This window comes from Apis laboriosa, unplaced genomic scaffold (genome assembly GCF_014066325.1).
Source record: "Apis laboriosa isolate Shangri-la unplaced genomic scaffold, ASM1406632v1 scaffold5213_cov150, whole genome shotgun sequence".
Lineage (NCBI taxonomy): Eukaryota > Metazoa > Arthropoda > Insecta > Hymenoptera > Apidae > Apis > Apis laboriosa.
The window spans coordinates 1,100,982-1,128,612 of NW_025223582.1; the positions used below are offsets into that span (position 1 = coordinate 1,100,982).

The 27,631-nt window shown below is 26.5% G+C and overlaps 1 protein-coding gene and 1 long non-coding RNA gene across 5 annotated transcripts; one reads left to right on the forward strand and one right to left on the reverse strand.

Moving 5' to 3' along the window:
* Positions 1–27,492, reverse strand: LOC122717514. Its single transcript, XR_006347227.1, has 3 exons — positions 27,440–27,492; positions 3,651–3,769; positions 1–59 (listed from the first exon to the last, which is right to left on the reverse strand). It is a non-coding gene; the product is annotated as an uncharacterized LOC122717514 (long non-coding RNA).
* On the forward strand, positions 1,480–27,134 carry LOC122717512 (peroxidase). 4 transcript variants are annotated; one of them, XM_043941654.1, is made up of 14 exons: positions 1,480–1,510; positions 14,108–14,238; positions 17,661–17,793; positions 18,145–18,320; positions 22,056–22,232; positions 22,925–23,124; positions 23,304–23,499; positions 24,422–24,619; positions 24,765–24,912; positions 25,201–25,357; positions 25,423–25,593; positions 26,270–26,468; positions 26,652–26,757; positions 26,844–27,134. In XM_043941654.1, exons 2-14 carry the CDS (start codon positions 14,112–14,114, stop codon positions 26,953–26,955), a joined length of 2,100 nt encoding a protein of 699 aa, XP_043797589.1. In that variant the 5' UTR covers positions 1,480–1,510; positions 14,108–14,111; the 3' UTR covers positions 26,956–27,134. The 4 variants fall into 4 exon arrangements, with proteins under 4 accessions (XP_043797589.1, XP_043797588.1, XP_043797590.1 ...); XM_043941653.1 differs by lacking the exon at positions 1,480–1,510 and adding an exon at positions 2,529–2,634; XM_043941656.1 differs by lacking the exons at positions 1,480–1,510; positions 14,108–14,238 and adding an exon at positions 16,491–16,970.
* Positions 27,493–27,631: the final 139 nt, after the last annotated feature.

Below are 27,631 nucleotides of genomic sequence, written 5' to 3' on the forward strand. Positions count from 1 at the left end.
AATATCTCTCTTATTTTAGTATTTATCAAACAGGATTGCTTCATTTTTTTTCTTTATATCTATAAACAAGATAAATATATTATAAAATATAAGTTTTAAAAAAAGAAAAGAAAAGATTTATTGTTTTTTATTATTTTCTGAAGCTGCAAATATATATCATATAAATATATATCAAAAAAGATTCCGAAATTCTATATTTTTAACAAAATTCTTAAGTTCATAATGGAAAAATATTCAGAATAAGTTTCAGACTTGGAGAACTGCATAAAAATTTATTATTGCATGATTCTGATAAAAATATAATAATCACTTATCGATTACGATTATCTTATAATCTCAAGCTATCTAGTAATACTTTATCACAGACAAAAGCTTTTCTTTACTTGATATAATATCATTAATATTTAGTTAAATATATTTAATTAATATATTATATTATATAATATATTATACATTTTAGATTTCTCGAAAGCATGATTAATTAAATACATATGTGTGTATTTAATTAAAAAATTTTTATGTAAAATCAATGAAGTCACAATATCAAGTCAATTCACTTCATAAAAATTTAAAATAGTTGAAAATCTAGAATTTCAAAGGAATATACTTAATATACTTAATATACTTAGAATTTATATTTCACAATTTAATGAATTCAATTGTTAAAGCAAATATAACAATTTTTACATCACAAAAAGTGAATCCCAAAGCGAGGAAGAATTGTAGTGCTCTTTTCTCAACATGATAAGAAAACAATAAGGCGAATTCAGTCTTACCACGTATTAAATAAGGAATTTTGCAATTTTGTTAAATTTATGTTTCACTTTCATATATCATGTTGACACAATTATGTAACTAACTACCCTATTGTACTCGATAGAAAATTTCAATAAAGTCGACGTTTTCACATCTCGCAAGAATAGAAAAATTTATATGATTCCATTGATAAATACTCTTATTGTTTTATTAAAATGAAATCATATTATATACGATTTTTCTTTCGCACGGTAAATCTATTTCTTCTATTATCATTATAATCTTTTTTCCAATCATCGTCATGAAGATTTAATTTCGATTGGTTACAAAAAACATTATAAAGAACAAGACTATACTATATTTCAATCATCCAACTTCATTCTCTTTTTAAATAATACTATTTTTCAACAAAAATTCTTTAATTTTGATCGCATCAAAATTATCTCATATTTCAATCTCACATTTTAGATTATACATTCATGAATAATTAGCAGATTTATAAAATTCTATTTTTTTTTAAAGATAATTTAAGAAAGGAGGAAAAAAAAATAACAATATATATATATATATATGCATATCTAAGAAATTAAACTGAAAAATGTTGCTAAAGAGATAATGGCATAGACTATTTGTAAGATAAAATTTATGTATAAATATCTACTATGTTTCGAACGTAGCGTGCCAGTTAGTACATTATACGTGCTAAAGTGAATTGTGATATTACTACGAATTTGAATCACAATTGATTCTTACCGTTTGTATCATTATATTATTTTAATTATTGTTCATTTAATATTAATTTATGATATTTTGTATCCACTAACATGATGAAATAATCTTTTTTGATATTATATGTTTGATATTAAGAGTTATTAATATTATGTTATTTGAAAAACATAAATATTCATGACAATTTTTCTTGGTAAATTTTTAGACAAGAAATAAATGAATATTAACATAAATTAACAATTAACAAACGACAGCATATCTTAAATTTAAAAAAAAATATATATATATATTTGAAAGTGGAACATCACAGCACATAATAGATCAGAAATTTATTAATTGTTTGATTAAGCTCAAATATTAACAAACTATAAGTTTATGAAACAATAATGAAATCTATTTAGATTTATATAGTTTAAGGAATATTAAAAAGGAAGCATCGAATAGTAGACACAGATAACAACAATTCAAACATTCATTTATGGTTGTGTAATGCTAATAACTCTGAAATAAATGAATTTAAAAAGAACAATTTTACAATTGAAATATTTAAATCAGAGAGCAAATCAGTCTACATACAAGATATCATGTAAAATATACAAGTTAATACTTTCACGTATGCCAAGATAATATTATATCTATTTGTATAATTTTAAATTTCTAAAAAGGAATGAACGAAAGCAATATCAAAAAATATTGCTATATAACTACATGAATATTTCTCGAGTTTCGATTCAAGTTTCTGGAATAAACTAAAACATTTTCAAATTAAACAGAATGTTAGATGTTAAGATTCATGTGTTTCATACAAATCATAATCAAATCTAACAAACTCGTAAGAATAACCGGAAGGAATCGTGAGGCATGCAATCCTCTCCAAAGTTAAGCATTGGAATAGAACGTGGTTTGATGATAAAAATCCTCGTAAACCAAGAACTTTTGACAGCGTGGGGTACTTGTCGATCCACGATCGTACTCCTTGTACTTTCTCCCACCATTTATAAAGTTCGACTCGTATCTCGCACCCGTTCAGTCGTTCTGCCAATACGTGTTTGGTATACCAGAGATCGTGTATGAAGTGAAGTTTCGTTTACTCTTTTTCAAATAGGTTTTGTGCGCCGACCCAAGTTATCGAGGAGTCAACAATTTTCGGTGGGTTTCATTCTATGCAAATTAGGTTGAACGAATAGATTTTATATTGAATTGCAACAATCAACGAATCAAAAAAAATGTTTTTCTGCTTTTGATATATCAACTGCTCTTTTTTTTTTTTTTTTTTTTTTTATTAATTGATATTACTGTCGATACGATGGAAAAATGGAAGGATAGACATGATGAGCGTTATAAATTGGTGCATGTATATATATACTTCTTTTATTAAGAATCTCATTTTCCTATTGTGTTTAGTTTGTCTTTAAATTATTGAAATAAATAAGTTTTAATGAATATAAAAAACATAAAAATTGTCACAAATCATTATCATTAAATGCCATAAATAAATTCTAAAAATATCTTCAAATGCCTATTTAATATTATACGACGTTTCTATATACTTTCTTTTTCTATTATACAATAAATTTATACGACAAAGGTGACAATTCTTTGAGAGAAACATCGAATGACAGGCAAATTTATAACTATTCACTTTCTAATGTAAAATCAATTGCATTTAATTCGCAAATAATTTTACAAATTTGATTATAAAATTGTCCAAATAACAGATATATTTATTTTTTTCAAATCAATCATTTGACAAAAGAGTATTTGATAAAAAGAATATTTAATATATAATTCAGAGAATTATGATTTAAAAAATATCAAAATTCTTTAATTTACTTTCGATGAACGAAAATATTAAAATAAATTAAAATTCTTCTAAAATATTATTGGTGTTATTCAATGGAAAATATATTAAGCATTTTTTTCTTCATTTTTTTTTCCAATTTATAATAAAATTTTAATCTTAGCAGAGAAAACAACTTTTTATAAATAAAATCATTTTTTTTTATAATTATATCATTAATTGCAAGATATTCTAAGTATTACATACTTGTGTCCCATGAAACAACGCAATGTGATTAAGCAAAGAAAATACCTTGAACTTGCCATTTAAGTAACTACCGTGTGAAGATTCTGACAATTAAAGGTTAAATAATGCTTAAACTTACATGAGTACATTCCACTCAATGCTTTAATTGTGTTTAGTTGTTAAATTTGTTCCAATGTTTCCTTCCTTCTTCTTGGAAATATTCGTTTTTCTCAAAAAAAAAAAAAAAAAAATTAATTTCTGAAAAGTAATATAAATGAATCATAAAATGTAAAATAATAAAAAGAAGAGATATAAGATTCGAGAAAATACCATTTTTCAATCAACTTTTATATCAAATAAGAATTAAATTGATATATTAATATGATATATAATATATAAAAATAAATACACTGCTATTGACTGATAATAATTAAATAATTAAATCAATTAATTCGAAATACAAGATCGAATGTTTTTTTTTTAAATTTCATATTAGAACATGTATATTTTTATTCGTTTAAATATAACGTTTCGTTTCTTCGATTATTAATTGGAAATTGATATAATTTAATAAATCATTCCAATTTCCTACAATTACACGCGATTTATCGCATGTCTACTTTCAAAACTTCGCCTGATTTTACGATAATGTAATCATAGAGGAACGTGCATATAAAAAATGAACGCATTTCTTAGAATGTAATTGATCAATTGAGTATTCATATCATTATTTCGCATATCTAAATCTAAAGATTTTTTTTTTATATGAATTATAAAATGCATACAGCGTGATAATAAGATGTAGAATAATAAATGAAGATTATCGAACATTTAAAGATTTAAAGATTTAAATAATTAACATTTAAGATTTAAATAATTAAACATATTTTAAAAAAAAATGAAAATACTTTATATTATTACATTTTTCAAAAATTATATTTAATTTTAAATATTATTTAAATAATATCAATATTAATTGATATTGTGTATAATAAATTTTCAAATAATCGAATAAATCAAATAAATCGCATTCTGAAATGAAAACAAATATTTATTATGCTAAATTACCAATACAAAATCTAATTCCATTGAAAAACTTCATTTAAATAACATTTACATTAAATTTACATAATGTTTATATGATATTTAAATCATATATTTAGTTCAAGTTTAATTTATTCATTGCTATTAATTTTATCATAATTCGAATAAAACGACAGATGCCAATAACCAATATTCAATTCCTATTATTATCCTTTTTCCTTAGATAAAGAGCGCTACACCTTTTCGATTATTATTATCATAGTTTTCCATTATAAATATCGTTATTTAACTATATTAACTATATCCTATTAACAAAATTATTTCTTATATTTTATTTTCCACGGATAACAGGCGAAAACTTTAAAACTGCATAATTTGTCTAATTTTCAATTGCTAATTAGGCCTTTAATCTTTCCTTATTATCTATCTGTATATTATATCTTCACTGTAATTTACACTTTGCGATTGAGTTATTTAAAATAAGCGGAAAATGATTTGTTCGACCAATTTCAACCAGGGTATAAAATGCACTCCTATGTTTGTATAATTAATCGCATAAATAAGATAATTAACGAAAGATTGATCACACGCCATTCTCTGCGATTGAAGTAGCGAAACACAACGCCCGCACTTTCTCCCTTTCAATTGGAGAATTAATATTTCTTCGGCTCTTTGTGGAACGACCATCATCAGGGAAATCCTGATCGTGTATTCGCTCATGCGTATCCTTCGATTCGATTATTCGAACAATGTTAAGACAAAATATATAACATTTGTGAAAATATTTATGTAACGATACACGTTTGATTCTTATAATTTTTTTTCTTTTATTATTATTATTATTATTATTATTAATAGTTTATTATTATTATATTTATTATTATTATATATAATTATTATTATTAGTTTCAATCGTAAATTCTAACGAGATTGAAACGAGGGAAAGATGAAAAGCATAATGTCAATCATAATAAATGATTCACGCTTATTCCAGGATTTCATTCGCGAATATCTGTCTGATGATTATTTAATGACTAATGAATTAATATACACGTGCTTCCTCGATTCTAGGATTCGGTGGATAATGTGTGAAAGTAGTTAGCCTTCGAATAATGGTGTTTTGACGATTCATGTTTATTCTAAGATTTCATTTGCTAATTTTTTTTTTTTTTTTTTTTTATAATTATCGAATGGCCATGAGTGCATTCGATGTTTTCATTTTAATACACCGCCATTCAAAGTGAATGTCACATTCTTAAATTGAAATAAAACGCAAATTATAAATACAATGGCATTAGATTTTTTTATCGAAACGAGCTCCATTCATTTTTCATTACATTTTCTATTGTTGAATCGTTGACATAACTGGCGCTAAAATGATGCCAAGAATTATTAATGAAGAAGAAAAGGGGGGAAAAAATTTGACGTTATGATTTGAATTTGGTTATTTTTTTTTCTTGCACAATTTTTTGAAAACTAAACATTTTGGCCAATAATCTGAAAAACGAATCGAAATAAAATTATGTAAAATTGTATCGGAATACATATAATAAAAGGAGCCATTGTGAAAAGAAAATGGATCAAATCGATCCATAATAGATATTAAAATGGACTTTTACCAAATAAAGAAATATAATTTGTTTTTTATTTCATTATAAAGATAACACCCTATTTGAATAATTCCATATAATTACTATATATTTTCTTCGTAATATATCATGACAGATAATCACTTGTAAAAATTGTTAAATTTAAAAAATGCATTAAATTGTCGTTTGAAATTATATTTATCATTTAAAATTATCGATACGGTTAAATACTTTTACGTAACCAAATGATTAAATGAATTTTGCATAATGGATAACGCTTACACTTGTATTATACTTGCAATATAATATTTTGAATATTATGCTTTTCTTTTCTTTTTTTTTTTTTTTTTTTTTTTTTATGTAATGTATTAGAGTCATGTCATGCTAAATTAAACGCATATTTTTTATTTAAGGAACATTAAACATTTGTATGCATCAAGATTGGAAAAGATAAAATATGAATGTTCGGTCAAATCGTTGAAAAAAATAGGATGAGAAAAATTAATTATTTTATAAAAACAAGTTACAAGAAAAGATATATTATATATCAAACATTCAAAAAGGTATAAATTAAGGAAATATATAAATCAACTAGTAAAGATATATAGTACAATTGTAACTTTCTAAATAATTAATAATACATAGATTAGTAAAATAAAATTTAGTTAATACATAAGATACATAATACATAAGAAAAATAATAATGGATAATAATATACAATAACAATTTTTTTTTACTACAATATTTTTAAAAATTTAAAAATTGAAATCAATATTTTTTCCTTTTCTTTTAAAATGTGATTTCTTAATGTTCAAACAAATCTTTATTATATTAAAAAAAAAATACTGAAATCTCGAGGATTGGTATCATTTTATTTGGTTCTCATTTCTTCAAAGAAATGTAAATCGAAAAAAGTATGTATACAAATTTTCGCATTAAAATTAACAATTTTCTATTTTTACAAAATAATGTAAAATTCTTGAAAAAATGTTGTCATTGACTGTACATATGAAACATCGAATTGTTTAATTACAACTTGGATCGATTTAACAACTGGAATCTGGTGTAACGGAAGAAATGTAATTGGTATCAACAATCGTTAATGAATAATCTATTCTTTTGCAATTAACCGAGATTGGAAAACCCGGTAAAATTATAAAAAAAAGAGAAAAACTGGATTCGTATACTACCAGTCACGGATACTTGTTCGTTTTCCATTGAATGCCATTCTGATTTGTGACCGCAGAAAATTCACCGAACGATTTCTCAATCTCTGGCAAACAGACATCGTTTTACCAGCTGGGTTTTGAAACCCAGTCCCGTTCGTATTATCGGTAAAACTTTGATCGATTCGGGCAGAAAACGGATAGATTGTCGGATATTTCAGGATATTCTAATGCAAATATAATATATCTCTCTTCACTTTGATTCGTTGCCTCGATGCAGATTATTATCGAGTTTTGTCGCGTGACCGTTTCACCAGTGTGAATTGAATTATACGGGAAAATATAAAGCAGCCAGCATGTTCACGACAATTTCTCGCATAATTATGACGCGTAAAAATTTACGAGTCATAATTCCCGCGTTTCAGCAACACGAATGGACGTACGATGTTGGAGAAAATATTCCATTTGTTAAATTTTACTCGATCTTATCAGGTATATCAGATAAATTTTATACGAATCACGATTATACGTGTTGTTTAACAAGATTTATAAAGATATTAAAATAATTGGAATATTTGTAACGTTTGGGAACAAGAGGGATTGTTATGAAATGTAAATTGAAATGTAAATAATTGACATTTTTGGAAAAGTTATCTTGAATTTCTGTTTAGATAAATATTGCAAATGATAAATCGTTTTTATATATAATAATTATTGGGGATTAAAAATTTTTTATAAATCTGGAACAATGAAATTCGTAAACTCATGTGAAATAATTTTTGTAATTTTAAAAAAAGATGATTGGAAAAATCTTTCGCAAGAATCGTTATCGTTCATTGATTCTCTTCTTGGATGGATTCGTTTCTTTTTACCACAAATTTCTATCACGATAGAAAGTTTTCGTATTATTCATCGTTTTCAAAAAAAACTAAAAGAATGTAAATCATTGTACAATAATCGGAATATAAATAAAATATGTTATCAAAATTTTCTCATAATTCATATCTCTCGTTGCTATTTAAATTTCTTTGTTTTTGTTTTAATTTGAAAAAAAGTAAACAACGATTTGCAAATTTTTTTACAATATCTACGTTTATCTATATTCCATCATAAATTAAAAAAACAAAAAAGCTATCTCATGTTCTTATTCATTGCTCAAACGAATTATATTAAAATTTTATATGACGACATTTCTCTATATTAGCGATCGTTGAAAATGATGTTATCGATGAACATCTCTAATTAAGACGTAATTAGAGGCAAATAATATAATAATTAATAATTTACTTTAATCCTCCTAATTAAAAATTAGAAATGAAAATCTAAGAATTACTCATTCATGTATACCATTTCTTCGGTTACGTGAAAAATATGAATCGTATTTCACGATTTCTTACGAAAAACTAGTCCCGCAACATTGCGAATAAATTGGTTATATCTGGAAATCCAGTATTTCCTTCTCTATCCCCCATGAAATCTCATGAATAACAGATTCGATTTCTCGAAAAGTGTTATAAGCTAACACTTTCCACGAGTTCGCAATGAAACTCGATAATCGTGACAGACACTAATAATTAAATAAAAAGCGTTGAAAGACGTTTTTATTAATAACGCGATTAAAAGAGATCGATCGGCAATAAATTAACCAACAATTAGCCGTTTCCCCAGTTTGTTCCACGAGAGACGTCAAACGCTTTTATTCGAGAGAAGCCCGATATTACGGCCTCGTAATGACAAGTAATTATCTAATTGCATGATTTGAGACAGGCAAACCGCGAGATTAGATCGTTTCATTTATGTGTTCAGACATTCATGAAATGTATATTGGATAAGATTTAAATTCGTTGAATGATTGCAAACATTGTGAAACGTTCTCTAGATTTCTCATACTTGATAAATTCTATATTTATTATCCATTATTATTATATATATATGCAAGCAGTTTATATTTATTTTACTTATATTTATGTTTTACAGTTGTACGTATATGGAATAATTTTTCATTCCGTGGATTTAGAAAAATTCTTTTTTTTTTTTTTTCTTTTTTATTCTATGAAGTAAAAAATAATATTTCGCGTTATTTTGTTCCGTATAAGTTGAGATTGTATTTGTTAAATACGAATTGTAAAAATTCAACGATCTTTTCAAATGTTTATGTATAAAATATTTATTTTTTCTTCGAAGAGTAAAAACAAACGAATCGAATTTATATTCGACGCATTATTATGTTAATTGATTAATAATTATAAAGTTACCGACAATAATAAATTATCGTTACAATTCTATCGTTAAAAATTGAAGTGTCGAAAGATATAGGCATATTTCAGTAATACAAATATCACTACTAAAACATACTTGCATACACGCAAAGTTTCCAACAAAAATAGAACTTCTCAATTTTGCAATACTTTTTAATTCGAAAAGTTGAGAAATCATGCATTCCCTCGAGGCAAATTTATGCATCACAATATTCATTGCGCGTTACGTCCCGTGGAATAGGATGATCGCACAGTAAATTGTGGTAAACGAACTTCGACATCGTATTTATTTTTCGGGAACAAATTTATGCGTACAATAATCAGTAATAAGCTCAATTAATAAATTGTATAAAAAACTGACAAAAATTATGATTCGAATAAAACTTTATCAACATGGATTAATTATTATCTGTCTAATATATTAGAATATTATTTTGAGAAAATAATTAATATTTAAATAGTATTATTATTTCCTTCATTTTTTTTCAAAAACAATTTTCTGATGAGTTTTGTTTTATTCCCAATCAAAATTCAATACATTAAAAAATTCTGAAACTTCGAAAATTCGTTTCAAATAAACTTTCCATTAATAAAAAAAAATACTCTAACAATTCTTTTAAAATATAAGAAAACGTTATAAAAATTTGAAATATAAAATCTATTACGTTTCGTAGAATTTTCAAAAGTTAATTTAATATGATTGATTTACGATTTACGCCAAAAATTTTCCAGATCATCATCGTCTGAAATTTATCATCCGCAATTTGAAAAGATATCTCAAATACCTAACCTATTTCCATATCAAAAATTTCAACCGACTCTAATGTGCTCTTTTCACGATATGTATGAATACAAAGTGGTTCTTTTCCTCCCGGCTTCCTGTTGCTTCAAAAAGTTGAAGGTATTTCAGGATTCCGTTACTTCCTCTGGAAATATCGATAAAACGATTGCACAATATGGAGGACGGGAACGGTGAATTAACAATCGACTTTCTTATTCTCCTTTCCTGTTCTCCTTTTCCTTCGTGACGTTAATTAAGAAGAAAGTCGGGAAACGGTTCGAAGGAAAGGGGGGGAAAAGGAAAAGGGACGAAAAGAACACACAAAGTGTGAAAAAAGAAAAAAAAGAAATAATTATCCGCGTTTGATGGATCGAATCACAAAACGATTTCGATTGAGACATCGAGATAATAGGCGTTAAAATCGTATAACCTTCGAGGCGTAATGGAAACCGAATTACGTAATTACACGGCTGCACAACTCATAATTAGCGCGTGAAAATATCCTCGTGGAATTTCCTCGTGGAAGAAAGTGGAATTTTCCGCTAACGAATGTTTTAGAATGAATTAAAATCTATCGAGTGATTATGTTCTCTTTTTTGTTTACTTTCCGAGGAAAAGTCTTTCAGATCGGATAAAAAGATGGAATGAAAAATTAGGAATTGTATAATTACTTTCTAGCGAAAAAGAAAGAGATGTCTGATAATTCAGATTTAGATGAAAAAGATTTTTTTTTTTTTATATTCACCAATGAAAATGATTATTTCCTCGATCTATTCTAAACTTATTGTAAATTTCTTTGAAATAAAATTATTTCTATAGAGGAAAAGATATTATTTTTGTATCAACTATCAGATGTGTTTTAATAACTTTTATATTTGGCAAATCGATCTTTAATAAAAAGTAGAAAATCTAATATAACATTTGAGATTTTCTTTTTGCGATATGTTTGTGATATTTCGATATTTTTTTTTAAATAAGAGATTCAAGTAAAAAGAAATTCGTGTAGCATAAATTGAAACGATTTTCGAAATCGATCACGGTCTCGTGATTACAATAAAATTTAAAAAACATTAAAAATAGAACTTTCATACAATGCCGGCATTACTAATATGAGCAAATTTAAATTTTAATACACCAGATTCGAATTCTTCATAAGTATTTTAAAAAAAGAAATGCTTTCAAATAGACTCGAATGTGAATATGTTTTATGAATAATTTTAAAAATAAAAAAATACTATTTCCAAGTAAAATTCGAGTTAATAATTTTTTGTACAGTAAACGATGTTTAATTGTATGATAAATATAATAAAAAACGTTTACTATGAAATGTGGAGATACTATAACGCTGTTTCTCAAATAGTCCAAGATAAAATAAAAACGGTCTACCACTCCATACAGGATTTTTTTTTTTTTTTGAAAACGTTTCCTCGAAAAACTAACATAATAGATTAGTAGAAATGCAATTGCGAATAACTTCCCATATTTGCAACAAGATAGTACCTATTCGTGTCTCTAGGTATCCAGTGAATAATTGTTTTCTAATTTTGGCAATATTGTTACAACCACAAGAGAAATCAGAAAAGGCAAGAACAATTGCCTGTCTCCTTCATTCAAATTTTTTAATTTAAAAGAAAATATTATTTCACACAAAATATCATAAAATATTTCTTCTTTTTCTTGTAAATTTTTACTATCTGATTATCAAAAAAAAAAAAAAAATACAAAGTTTATTCCGAATTTGAAATTTAAACTATGAAATCCGATCCAACAATCATAAGGAAAAAACTATTCTACTCTAATCATATTTACTGTGATAAAATCTTTTTGAATCCCAATTCGAGTCTGGAATATCAATGCATTCCTAATAAATATTCAATTTTTTTTTTTTTTTTTCTAAAATACCTTATGCGAGGTAAAGCAGAACATTCTAGCATAAGATAAAGTCGAATATCTACATATATGCATATATAATAATACTTGGTTAATTGTTTCACTTTCTGCATATATAACATAACGATTCGAAAAAATTCGAAATTATTATAAAAAAATAATGGCATGTTTCGATTTTATATAGATATAGATTTTATTTATATATTTTTTTTTTGAAATCATTAGATTATGAAACGATATTTTCTAAAGAATTTGATTTGAAAAGTTGTACATCCTTTATCTATAATAATAAGAAAATATAATATAATAGTAGGGGAAAATAAAAATCTGAAATTTATCATTTTGAAGTTTAAGCAAACAAATTGAACATGTCAGTTTATATATCAACTATTCGTTCAGCATGTCCAGTTGCGTGATATAAATTGCCTTGTCACAATTACATTGTCAGTTTTTTGTTAGTTTCATCAATCAAACGAGAAATTGATTGAAAAAGAAAAAAAAAAAGAAAAAAAAATAAAATAAACGATAAACAACTTTCACTTTAACAATATAATTGTCAAAAACAGTGTATCATCAAAAAAAATCAAGGAATATTTTAAATAGAATACTTTAAATAGAAATTAATGAATAAATCTTAAATGATTACCAAAATAAGTGACTAAAGAAACTCTGTAATAATATTTCTTCTATTTTATACCAATGTAAAAATAAATTTTCATATATAATTATTTATAAATGTTAAATGAACATCCTCATAAAATGATCACTACTGGAATTGAAATTTGATCAGACTACTAGAATTTTAAATTATAATTTATAATATTTCATAACATCTCATGTTTTATTAATTGCTCTAAAGAAATTCTTTATCAAAAGTCATGAATTGCATTAATAAAAATAGAAAGAAATAAGATTATGAGATAAGTACTCTAATACAACATCACATATTTGGAAGAATATTGTTTGCAGAAAACAACAATTCAATAGTAAACTAGTTTAGATATATAGTTTTAGGCGCATAAAGGCTATCTAAAGAAGTTTATGACATGCAACCGGAAGACGTTCGTGGCACGTTGCATGCAAGTTGCATTTACCGAGTTTCACGTAAACTTTTACTATAAAATCGCCCATCTACGTAACTTTGTTTCAATGGAGGAATATCCAACATGAAATTAAGAACAGAATATTAACTATAAATATCTTCAACTGTGATATATTATATTTTGTTTATTTTGTTCATTTTCATTATTTTTCTTTTGATAAAATAAACAAAAGTTAAATTTTTTTTTATATCTAATTTTATATCTGCATTTTATATTTATATACCATCTCAATATTTTACATCTCAAAAACTAATGTATTTAAAGGATTTCATATCTCAGCGTTTCACCACAAATTTTTTATCTTTATGATAATATTGTTATAGAGAGATTTAAAAATATGTATCATGTGTAGAAGAAATAAAATAAGAGAAAGACATTTATATGTTAAGTAAATATGTAAGTTACGCATATTTTATTGCACGGCAGTAGAATACTTCGTTTATGATCAGACAACTCTCACTTCTCTTATCAGATCAAACTAAGAGGAAGAGAATTTATTAACTAACATAAGAATCTAAAAACAAATAACTGAAAAATCGATAAGATATTAAATTATCATAATTATTAAACGTAATATACAATAAAAATTTTAATATGATATAAATAATACCTCCCTTTTAATTTATATTTCGAATATACCATTTATTGTATAAAGATACATTAAAATAAATTAATATTATTTATGCTATAATTTTCCATTTCAAAAATGGTTTTATAGATTTTTATATCTTTTACTAGTTTCTTAAAATATATTTAAATTTCAGAAACATGAAAGAACGAAACGAATGGTGGATTGCAACAACTTTACTTGCTGCACTATTGATAATAAAAGAAGTGAATATAATAAATGGACAGAATATTACATCTGAGGATAAACTATCTACGAAAAAAGCAGGTATTTTACATAATCTTTTATATCTTTACATCCATTATCATTTAATAATGATATAAAAGATGATATTCTAATTATATGCTATACAATAAATATCAAGTAAATTATATTTCTACAGCAAAATTTATAATGAATCGTAACAAATTGTTATTATCATTTTTTAAATATTTTTGAACACGATCAAGAATAAATTATGGCATAAAATGAATGTCTACAATTGCAACAATTACAAGAAAAAAAACTGAACAAAGTTTGCATGTAATTCGTGATACCAAGTGTTTTCTATCATGTATTATTTATACAGTTTGTAGCAAGAATAAGACCAGTAAATACAAAAAATAAAAAATCTTTGAGATTTGTATTTGAAATAGCTTAAAGCCACAAAATCTGATTTTAAACAGACTACTCACCATATTAAAAACATAACAAATATAAAAGAATCAGACTTTGAATATAATAGTCACAATTGTGACAAAATGGATGCAATTAGATTATGGACAATACAGCAAAAATCTTAGAACAATTTTATCAGCTTATTAAGCTTATTGTGCACTTCAAATTTGATGATATAAACTCACAATGTTCATTGAAAAAATCAAAGCTATCATATCCTGATAACAACATTAAAAGAAATAAATTATGAAAAGTTGCTCAAAAAAATTTGTTGTTTTTTAAAAAAATAATTCTATATATTTGTAATATGTTATAGCATATATGATCCAGAAAGAATAATTACACGCGTCCAATTACATGCTACTCTACTTCATTAAAAATTACACACCATTCACAATCCATTAATAATACGTTTAAACATCCTTTCAAATATTAAACGAAGTTTTTATTTCTTTGCGATTTTATCTAATTGATTAAAAAAATCGATCGAGATAAGTGACAGGAACAGAAGGAAGGGAGGAAGAGAGAAAAAGAAGAACGATACGCTAGTTACACGTTTCTTCAAGGTGATGAATGTTTTGCTCGTACATCGTTTCTGCTTTCTCGAATGGCAATTAAAGCGTTAATAATCAAGGCAAGGGAACACAGAGCAAAAAAAAAAAAAAAAAGAAAAGAAAAAAAAAGCAGGGCAATGAGTTCCTTGTGCAACAAGTGGAAGTTAATAGCAAGAAATCGTTCACGAGGTAGAAAATGGTCGTGTGTCTGTACTGGCAGGTGTCCTAATAATATTTTCGAGAGACATTCTAATGACAGCGATATCGAAATACGACTGAGTGTGAGATCGTTCGAGTTTGAAAGAAAATGGTTAATTTTGATCCCCTTATCGATCCAGATTTTTCTTTGACTTTTTCTTCTTTCTTTTTTTTATATTTTTTCCTTGAATTATTTTGGAAATATATGATAGTTTTCACATCTCTATACTTTCTTGTATCTATATAAAAAGGATAGCTTAAGAATTTTTGCAAGAAATTTCTATATAAAAAACTCTAATCCCATCTTTTCGTACCACAAAAAGAAATTGGAGACAGCGAAAATTATTCGAACATATCTTCAAATACTAATATCTCAACTTCATAAATACTGACTTGGTTCTTCTTGTATTAAGTCACAGATATATATATATATATATAAAAGAAAAATAATATCTCGATAAAATGATACGATTATATGATGTCATATCATATTACGAACGTTTGTCGATTGATTTATCAAGTGGCAAGTTCAGAAAAAGAATCTCTCCCTCACTCCTCGATAAACATCAAAACCGGAAAGGCATTACTCTCAAACGAATTCCTTTTGCCGACTCGCTTTGACGGCTCGTTTTTTCTCGTACAATTAAACTTCATTTATTCTCTTCGTTGCCTATAATTTTTCACTTCAAGTTTCACTCATACCATATACGATAAAATATCGATGGATGCAATTTTGGCCTCGCGACGACAACTCATAACATATTCCAAAGGAAATACTTCCACGTAATAATAGGAAGAAAAAAAAAAAAAAATAAAAAAATTTTACACTTGGATCAAGATCGTTATTCGTTTAGTTCGGCGAAAAAAGTAAGCGCAAATAAAAGGAATCGGGAATCGAATCAAAAACCCGAATCGGAAACCCGATCACAGGGCACGTGGCCATTTATGTAACACGTAACTCTCTAAATAACAGCACGCGAGCAATTTGGCCCCGGTCCAACGCTATATACACCCTGAAAACGATTGAAATTCGAATTCTGGTCCAAGAGTTTGGAATATCGAATATATACGATGTAGCGAGCGTACTCGGCCCGGTTAAGTTTCGTTTCATTTGCCGACTTGGCCGCGGTCACATCGATAAGATCTGTCTCGTTGGTATAACATTTATCGTTCCGGCTGAAAGCGGTGAAAGGCATCGGCGGCTCGTGGTAAACGAGCGTGTTTCACGATCTATTACGTCGACATTGATATCTCGACGGTGAACGTAACCGATCCTGAAAAAAAAAAAAAATCTTCCATTGAATAAGCACGCTCTTGATCGCGCGTGGAAATGTTTGAGAGGAGCGTCGTGTTACCTTTATCTTTTCTCTCGTGGGAAAATGGTGGAGTTCTTCTGCGCGCAATACGTGACAACGCTGTTGACGGTGGTAAACGGCATAAATATCCCTTTATTCCAATTAGATTGAAACGGTTACGCATCGGGTGCCACGGTTCCGGGTAAACGAGTTGGGTAAGCGGATCGAAAGCGCGTGACTTAATTGCAGCGCAAAGGGAGGAGAAGGAGAGACATTCAAATTCGGAAGGGAAAAAGTAATCATTTTTTTCTTTTCTTTCTTTCTTTTCAGTGGATTCGATGATCTGATTCTTTCCAAATTTGCATGAAATTTTTTAAGTATTTCTTATAAGCATCTTTGAATTTATAATTGCGATAATTTATGTATGAATTATGGATAAATATGTCGATTTATCGAAAGTTTTATTTCCGTCATGGATCACAGGTGATTTGTACGATACATGTATAATATCTTTGGAAGGGCTTGGAAAATCATTTTTTTTTTTTCTTTCTTTCTTTTCAGTGGATTCGATGATCTGATTCTTTCCAAATTTGCATGAAATTTTTTAAGTATTTCTTATAAGCATCTTTGAATTTATAATTGCGATAATTTATGTATGAATTATGGATAAATATCTCGATTTATCGAAAGTTTTACTTCCGTCATGGATCACAGGTGATTTGTACGATACATGTATAATATCTTTGGAAGGGCTTGGAAAATCATTTTTTTTTTTCTTTCTTTCTTTTCAGTGGATTCGATGATCTGATTCTTTCCAAATTTGCATGAAATTTTTTAAGTATTTCTTATAAGCATCTTTGAATTTATAATTGCGATAATTTATGTATGAATTATGGATAAATATGTCGATTTATCGAAAGTTTTATTTCCGTCATGGATCACAAGTGATTCGTACGATATATATATAATATCTTTTTATTTTCAGAGAAGAAACTGTCAGATTTAGAGGGATCGGAAACTAGTTATAATTTTGCTTATACGTTCGAAAATGCGTACAATACATTTCCTTATCAGACGTTTTCTACTTTTCCAACATTTTCTATTTTTCCATATAACAGGTAATAATACAATATATTATTCTTATATATTATATATATATATTATATATTGTATACGTTCTCTATTTTTCCAACATTTTCTACTTTTCCATATAACAGGTAGATTGAAAGAATAATACAATTATATTATTCTTATATATTGTATATATATTATATATTATATATTGTATATCTTATATATATTAATATTATATATTATATAATAATAATACTATATATTATTATTATAATTACATATTATATTGTACATTACATTAAATGGAACTACGTGAAGAAATTTCGTGTAAGATAATTTTATTTGCATTCACTGTTCATTATTCGTTTCTGATAAAATATATTCTTCGATTTTAGAGAAAACTTAACGAATGATATTCACCAAGAGATTAGATGCGGGGACTCGTTTCCCCGTAATTGTGAAAAGGCAAGATATCGAACGTACGATGGCTCGTGTAACAATTTGAACAATCCCACGTGGGGTATGGCAAACACGAGATATGGACGACTTTTGCCGGCGAATTACGGAGACGGTAAGAATGATCCGTTTCTAAAAAGTATTCCCCCTTCCTCTCTCAAGCTTCAATGAGATAAGATAAGATAGTAATAAAGTAACAAAGAAGTACAATTCTTCTTTAAACGAGAATGAGCACGAATATAGGAATAAAAAATTTAATAATAAACAAATTTCCATTATTATTTTTTAATTACGATGAATTGAATATACGAACTCTTATATACGAATCTTTGTCGTTTTAGAAGAAAATTAATTAAAATTGCAACGTTTAAATCTTTATTTTATTATTAGAAAGAAAGATTATGATTTTATTATTACACGCTAAATTCGACAAATGAAACGTTAAATTAAATTTTAAAAATATATCTTTCGCATTACGCATTCCTGTTACCCAATCATTTTTATCGTCATTTACAATCGAGAAAAATTACTTCCGTAATCAATATAAAATTGACCGAATGAATGCCACTTTCACTCTTTACAATTCTATTCGTTTTAACAAACAAGTCAAGATTTTATTTAACTACAAACAATTATACAACACTTTGTTATTGTAATATATGTCACAACCATGTTTTTCTCGATCGATTTCTCTCAAGGTATCAAAGTATGCAGCGAGTACTTCGAAAAAGTTTTAACGATATTTAAAAAGATCTTTTTCTGTCACATCTTTTTCGAACTGATTATGTAAATTATCTCTAACTAATAAATTTTCCTCTTCCTTTATAATACTATATATTTTCTTCTTTTACATGTTATTACAACCTATATTCTTTATTAATTCGTTTGTAAAAAAAAAACAAATCAAATTGGATGTATACAGAATCAACTTTTTCTATAAAAATTAAAAAAGATGAATTGGTTCATCGATTTCGAATCGAATCGATAAATAAATTTAAACAGAAATTTATATTTGGCGGGAAACTGTGGTTGCAGAAAGCGAACCATGCAATAAGAAATTTTTGATGACGAATGAAATTGGAAAAAGAGTATTTTATAGTATTTTATAGAAGAAAAATAGCAAATATTATTATTCTTTTTTCGCAAGAAATTTCTACAAAAATTAAATACAATTAAAATATAAAAAAAAACAACTGATTTATCGCTAGAAAAAAAAACCTACAAGATATTAAAATCAAATTATATAAAATTTATTAAAAATATTTTCATTCGTAGAACTGCGTCAAAAAATAATCGCGTCAAGGGTCGATTCGTTTTTTTTTCTACGTTGTAAAAAAGAAAGCAAGAAAAAAAAAATTTCTTTTTCAGCATAACAGAGATTGCACGTCAATGTAAATAGAAAATTTATTTGGACCGATGTAGATAGATATAATTCTACTACCGCGGTTACGCTTCGTTTCCCCTTGCTAATAAAACGGGAAAGAATTTCAGCAGAATCGTTCTACGTTATTACATACGGTGTTAATTGGATTATTATGCAAAATCAACGGTTACCAGATTGATATCTTCTGTATTGCGCGCAATGGTTGAAAAAGAGTCTTTTGTCTTGGCCTCTTAACTATTAATCATGATAAAATCGGATCTAAAATTTTATTCTAATTGACGAGATGAAATCTTGATTCGTTACTTAATTATTAACAATCGTTGATTATAATGCTCAAAAAAAAAAAAAAAAAAGAAAAATGAGATTTCAGATAAGCGTACTTCTTTTATAAGTAGAATAAGCGAGTGTGACGCAAAAAAAAAAAATGGAACAATAGATTGATTATAATCGTTTTGTAACACCTAGTTCTAGAATTGAATGTGAAGTAATATAATACGAAATAATAATAATAATAATAATAATATGAAGTACAAATTGAAATCAAGATATTTTTTGATCTCAAATCATTAGATATTCTATATTCTGCAAATTGCAAAATTAGAACCTGGAAAGTTAGAAAAATTAACCTCTTTTTATTTCTTTTAATTTTTTAATCTACGATAATTCGTGAATAAAGAAATATGGAAAATGAGCTGAATAAAATAAGCTTTTTTATTTTTAATAAAACGCGTGCTTTGGACAAGTAAATGCAAAAATTCTTCTTCTATTTCTATTCTTATCTCATCTTTTAGATAAGTGCACTTTGCACTTATTCCCTTTGATCAAATCAGGCATTTCCCTTCCACTTTCAACAGCATGCTGCAAAAATCCCGTAAAATCCCGTCGTAACAGTTTCCCCCCCCCATGACAAATATCGACTTTCGCAAAAACTTGTTTCAATATTACACGTAGTTGAACCGTGGTTTTACACGGTCACGTAGGAATTAATTTGCTATTTTACGGACTTCGAAACTTTGTAACATTCGTGAGCAATGTGCAATCGATCTGTAACATTCTTGCAATCTCATTCTGCAACCCTTCGCTTCTAATTTTCTAACTTTAATCGTGCACACTCGATATCAAATGTGAACACGTGTTCACATACCTAATTTGTAATATTAACATGTTTTCATGTGTAAAAATTAACGCGTGCAGTTAAACGTTGCTTCTAAATTCATTACTTTTCTTATACTATACCACCATTTTCCAGTTTTACCATTTTCCTTTAAAATGCATATTGAACTACGTTCAAATATTTTTATCTAATTCCTTTTTATTTTTTTTTTTAAAAGTTAAAGTTTACTTAAGAAGAGAAACAAATTTATGAGTTTTTCTACATCCTATCAATTAATCAGAGATTAGGATAAAATCATACGAGTTTTGAATTTGATAATAAACTTTATTGAGAATTATAGAATTCTCATTTCTATTCCGATATTTTAATTAAGAGACATTTATTTGCTGCTTTAAGAAGTTTTGAATTTGATAATAAACTTTATTGAGAATTATAGAATTCTCATTTCTATTCTGATATTTTAATTAAGAGACATTTATTTGCTGCTTTAAGAAGTTAAACGTGTATAGATAATAGTTTGATAATATGCAATCCTCTAGTGATTTCTTTAGAAACTTGCCAATTATCTAACGCAACAAACATTTTTTTATAGAATATGTTTCTACAATTTCTAAAAAGATTATAGATAAAAATCAGGAAAACAGATATGTATATGTATATGTAATATAGAAAGTTTTTATATGTAGAAACATACAAAAATTATTATTTTTTAAAATTCAAAGAAGAAATATATGTACAGCGATCAAGTTCAAGAAAAGAATTTCACATATGATAATCATATTAATCTTCTCACTGACATTTTTAATATTTCCAATTATAGAATGAAAAAAATATGAGAGCAGAAAAATTGTAATACCACCATAAAATATCACAGAAATACCAATATTGGAATAATAAATGGAATAATAAATGCATTTATTATACAATATATAGTCAGTGAATGTGGAAATTTCGTGATAAACAAATTTTGCAATTATTCGACTTTCTAAAGATAAACTAGGATTTTTGAAATTTATGTTATTCGTGCAAAGTTGATTAACTGATTAATTTATGAGTTTCGTTCGTATAAGCGAAAAAAAGAAAACAAACACCACCTACTTCCGACATTACTTATTAAATTCACATTCATGAATCTTTAATTTTTTTCTTTCTAATATAATTATAAAATTTAAAACGAAACAATATAAATAACACATTTATCATTAATAAAGATAAAATAAATAAATTTATCAATCAGATAAATAAAGGAATAATTTAAGGAATAAGATCCTAATCCAAGAAAATCCGATAATTTTCCTGTCTCTTTTATTTTCTTAAAAACTTTGTTATTTGCTGAATCACAATTTCTACAGGGATACAATCACCTACGAGATCAATAACCGGATCACAATTACCACTTGCTCGAATGGTCAGCTACACGTTATTTCCAAACGTCAACATAGATGATCCTATATGGACACTGGTGGCAATGCAATGGGGACAAATTATTACCCACGATATGGGTTTGATCGAAGGCACCACTCAATCAAGTAAATCCAAATTTTTATCGTTTTTATTTTTCACTCTAATTATTCATACTTATAATTTTTCACTCACTTCTAAAAATTCCCGATAATTTATGAATTTAGATTAAATTTTGAAACTGGTTGATACACAATCTTACAGTTAGTGAAAGATTTATGCAATACGTAGTTACCATTAAATGTTACATTTCAATATATCACTGTCTGGTATTCCAATCGATACTATAAACGAGTTTATAGTTCATTTTTCTACTTTTTACTATACCACCATTTTCCAGTTTTACCACTTTCCTTTAAAGTGCACATTGAACTACGTTCAAATATTTTTACCTAATTCCTTCTTATTTTTTTTTTAAGTTAAAGTTTACTTAAGAAGAGAAACAAATTTATGAGTTTTCCTATATCCAATCAATTAATCAAAGATTAGTATTTTAAAAATCCTAATTAAAATTGAAAATCTCCAACCTATAATCATCGTAACAATAACTCATAAATTATACTAAACGTGTTAAAATAGGAAAAATTTAGTATATTTTTAAGAATAATAAACAATAAATTACGTCCACTATACGAAGAGAGAATATTTCCAACGAATATTTCATTTAAAAATTAAAAAAAAAAAAAAAAAAAAATTCTAAATAATTTCCATTATTGACCTATCACTAAAACAATTCATTTCTAAATTACTTTTTGTACAGAGCCGCACAAGACAAAATGTTGCACCGACGACGGCCAATTGTTCAAAGATCCATCGTTGCTTCATAGAACGTGTTATCCCATGCTCATACCTTTCAACGATCCTATCTACAGCAAGAGTAACATAAGATGTCTAAACTTCGTTCGTAGTACGACTGACCTTGACCACGGTTGTTCAGATCGATTCAAACCAGCAGAACAGGTTTGCTATTACGTTTAATGGTTTTACTCGTTTGTTTCCACGGATATAAATAGCAAATCTGACCGTCATCATAACTGTACGATATACGATATAATTTATTTTAAACTTGAAGATTTAAAAATAACTTGAAACTTCGCTTTCACACACAACTTGTCTCATCGATTCTAAATCTTTTTTAGCTGAATGTGGTAACACATTTTTTGGATCTTTCCCTGGTTTATGGATCCAGCGATCAAGTAGCCGCTAATTTACGAGCAGGTGTCAATGGACGTTTGAGGGTGGACGTTCGAACCAACAGGGAATGGCTACCCTCGGCACCAAACGCATCCGAATCGTGTGACATAGTGAAACCTGTCGAAGTTTGCTATCTAGCAGGTAAGATTTAATAAAATTTCCCTGCGATAACATCATTGCAGGGAATAAATATAATTCTTTTTATTAATCGTTAATTGATATTCTCGAGATTTTATAGATCTTGTTAATCTGTCTCAACGATGCAATTTTTATAGATATAACGTTCGAATTAAGGATTCTTTGAATTTCGAAAAAGATTAAATAATATTCAATTGTGAAAATGACTACTAAAACGATTCAGCAATTATTAAAAAATGAAGAATAGATATAGCTAAATCATTTTCTTGCGATGTAATTTAATATAAGATAAAATAATAATTAACTATCTGTAATGTATTTTGACTTTTATATAATGATATAGAATTACAAAAATAAAGAAACCTTTAATTGCTAATTGAAAGGAAATGAAACACATAGCATGACGTTAAACGCGTAATCTTTGATCTTTAATTAAAATTTACGAATAATTAATTATTCTTTTATTTTTATGAGTTTTTATGAGTTCATAACTCATAATTATCAATATTAGAATTAAAATATCTTTTCCCTCGTAAATAGTTTTGAAAAGATTGATGTTTAATTTTGATTTAATGCTACATCGATCTTTCTTAAAAAAAAATAAAATTTTTTTTAATCATTTTGCAAAATTTCACTTCAGATAAATGAAATGAGATACACCGATTTCTTTTCAAAAAATGCATGTAGTAATTGCATTTATATCAATACATTACTGATTACATCTAACATTTTTCACTTTTAAATTCACGAATAATTAAAATAAAATGTATATTTCTCTTTTTACCAAGAAAAGGCGAACGTAACAATGCATATATTTTTCTTTCATACACAGTATTGAATTAATTACTTTTAAAAATACTGTAAAAATTTATTTTTTCGTTACTTATTATTAATAACAGAGAATATCTCTCAATTTGTATTTCAGGCGATAATCGAGTCAACCAGAATACTCAATTGACCATTTTGCAAATAATACTGCTTAGGGAGCATAATCGTATCGCTAATGCCTTAACTAAATTAAATCCTCATTGGACGGATGAAACAATTTTCCAAGAGACCCGAAGAATTTTAATCGCTGAACATCAATATATTTCGTATTACGAGTGGCTGCCAATATTTTTAGGTGAAACGATTAATTTTCGTCCCGTTATAATTAATATTAATATTTCATATTCACGTTATTTTTTTAAAAAACAAGATAAGATTGTTGTGAAAATCCAATTATATACATGAAAAAGTGTAAATAAATATATCTATTAAATTTTCAGGCAGAAGGAGTACGTACGGTAACAAAATTTTGTATAAAACCAACAATTACGTGAACGATTATAATCCAAACGTGAATCCAAGTACTCTAAACGAGCATTCGAACGCAGCATTCAGATATTTCCATTCCCTTATCGCCGGTTTCCTCGAGTAAGTTTCTCAAACGTGACATTATATTTATCAATTTTTTGAACAAAAATGAACAACGCTGTCAAACGATGGACGCAAATGATTATTTTTCAAATACATTTTGAAGTCGTCAAAACTGTCCACTAATATTTTAAACTTCTAACATTTGATAAATCAAATTAACAACTTCTTCCAACATTGTAATATTGCATATTTTGATGATAACAATATCTAATAACAACACGTTGAATTAGATAATATAAATCGAAATGTAAATTTTATTTCGTATCTCTCTCGTAAAACCATTAGCTTGGTGAACGAGAACCGGTTTTCAGACGGTGCCGTGAGGCTCAGCGATTATTTCAACAGGCCAATAATTATCGAGCAAAATGACAATATGGACGAGTTGACAAGAGGCATGTCTTATCAACCGCAAAAAGCCAGCGATCAATACTTTGATCCAGAGGTAACATAAGCAACGTTTGAATACAATTGCAAAAATGAATTTAAACTGTCCAATGTTTATTCCAGATCACTCACTTTTTATTTAGAAATGGAAGACCATTAGGAACAGATCTTCGTGCGACAGATATTCAAAGGAATCGCGATCACGGTTTAGCATCGTACAACAATTACCGGGAATATTGCGGTTTGCCAAGAGCCGAAAGCTTCCAAGATTTTACAGATTATATTTCCTCCTCGGTAAGTAGATAATTCAAATAGAAATGATTTAATATTTCTTTTTGAACCCTTTGCTTTTTACAATTTAAAAAAGAAAGATATTAGATATTTAATTTCTAACACATACGAGTGAAAAATGAAATTCTAAATGGATAAAAATATTCAGAATTGTCTTATACTTTCTTAAAGTTTTACGATAAAATTTACGATGAATAACTTTCAAAATTACACGATATTTCTTTACAAGTTCGCGAGAAAAAATAATAACTCGAATAATAACTAGAATAAAAAAATAATGATTCAATTTAAGAAATGCGTGAGCAGATAAATAAATAAATGTATAAGTATATTCGATATTTAATAGTTAATGGCGATAGTGTAGCGATACATCGTTCATTTAATATCGTGCATTCTAATTCGACATAAAAATAACATGCACTACTAAAATCAAAATTCAAAATATTCATTATATGCACTTTATAAGTAGAATTCACACTATTTTTTTTTTTTTTTTTTTTTTTTTGCATTTCTGTTACGTAACAGATATAAAATATCCACTATGAATTACAAATATTATGTGATGTAACTGAGATAAATTGCAAATGTAATTTCATAAAAATTCATAATGATAATTCACTTCGTTGTGTTATGCATTAAATCATTAGATAAAAAAAAAAATCATTATATGTTACTGTAGAACGTAGAAAAATTGGCTCAATTATATGTCAGTCCTGATGACGTAGAAGTGACTGTTGGAGGATCGTTAGAGGAACATGTTCCAGGCACACTCACTGGACCTACGTTCCTGTGTATTTTTGTGGAACAATTTTATCGAACGCGAGTAGGTGATCGTTATTGGTTCGAAAGAAGTGATCAAGAATTAGCATTCACTATAGGTAAATATCCTATCTTTGGAAACTTAATTTTAATTTTGATTTAAAATTGCTAAAATTTTTAAAACTTTTACACAACCTTTGAGATTTTTCATGCGATAGTTTTAATTTAGTGCATCAAATTTCCTAATTTTTTTTCTTAATAGCAATATTATACTATAATTATTTGATCATATAATTTTGCAGAGCAATTAAACGAGATTCGGAAAACTAGCATAGCCAGATTATTTTGTGATAATGGTGATAATATCCAACGTATGCAACAAAGAGGTTTCGAAAAAGTATCTCAATTGTAAGTTTTCTATTTCTACATAAATTGTAACAGATATTTTATAATTTAATAACAATTCTATTTAAGAATTAATTTGTTAATTTCAGTAATCCTATTGTAAGCTGTGACGATATTCCTTCGATAGATCTTTCATTATGGAAAGACTATGCTCCGACACTAACGACACAACATATAGCATTCTCGAATTTTAAGAAATAAAAATTATTAACTGCGATAATTATTATACATTTGCCAAATATCAATTTACTAGATAATCTCAATGCTACGTGAAGTATTATTAATTAATTTAAGAGTTATATAATATATATATATATATATGTGTATATATATATTTACATAATTTTGAAAATTATGTTTTATATTATGAATAAAATGCATTATTTTGTTTATAAACAATCAATATCCTAATCTTTTTTATTTTTTCCCTGATATAATTATATTTTTATTTTAAAATTATTATTTTAAAATTTTAAAATTAATCAAAAAACCACTAAAGTTATATTATTTTTTAAATATATGGAACAAAATTGCAAAATTTAATTTTTAAAAATTTTTGTTTTTATATTTTTCTGTATATAACTATATTTTTCATTTATTTTTCCTTATTAAAAGAAAAATAAATAAAATTAAAAAGAGATATATTAACAAAATATATTGTAGATGAAAAATCAAGTGATCTTACCTGATCGAAATCCTCATGTAACTTTTCAACAGCAAATAATGAATTGGAATGTCGTGTAATGTCAATGATTTCCATTCTTAAACGCTGAAACAATTTACGATATCATACAAATATCAACGATGAATAGATAAAAGATTAAACTTAAAATGAAAATAGCAATAATCATAAATAAGAAATGCTTAACATAAAATA

Coding starts and splice junctions, on each gene's coding strand:
- LOC122717512 (XM_043941654.1), top strand. CDS start 14,112: ATGAAAGAACGAAACGAATGGTGGATTGCAACAACTTTACTTGCTGCA. Junction 22,233..22,924: donor CGAAGGCACCACTCAATCAA/GTAAATCCAAAT, acceptor CTTTTTGTACAG/AGCCGCACAAGACAAAATGT. Junction 23,125..23,303: donor GATTCAAACCAGCAGAACAG/GTTTGCTATTAC, acceptor AATCTTTTTTAG/CTGAATGTGGTAACACATTT.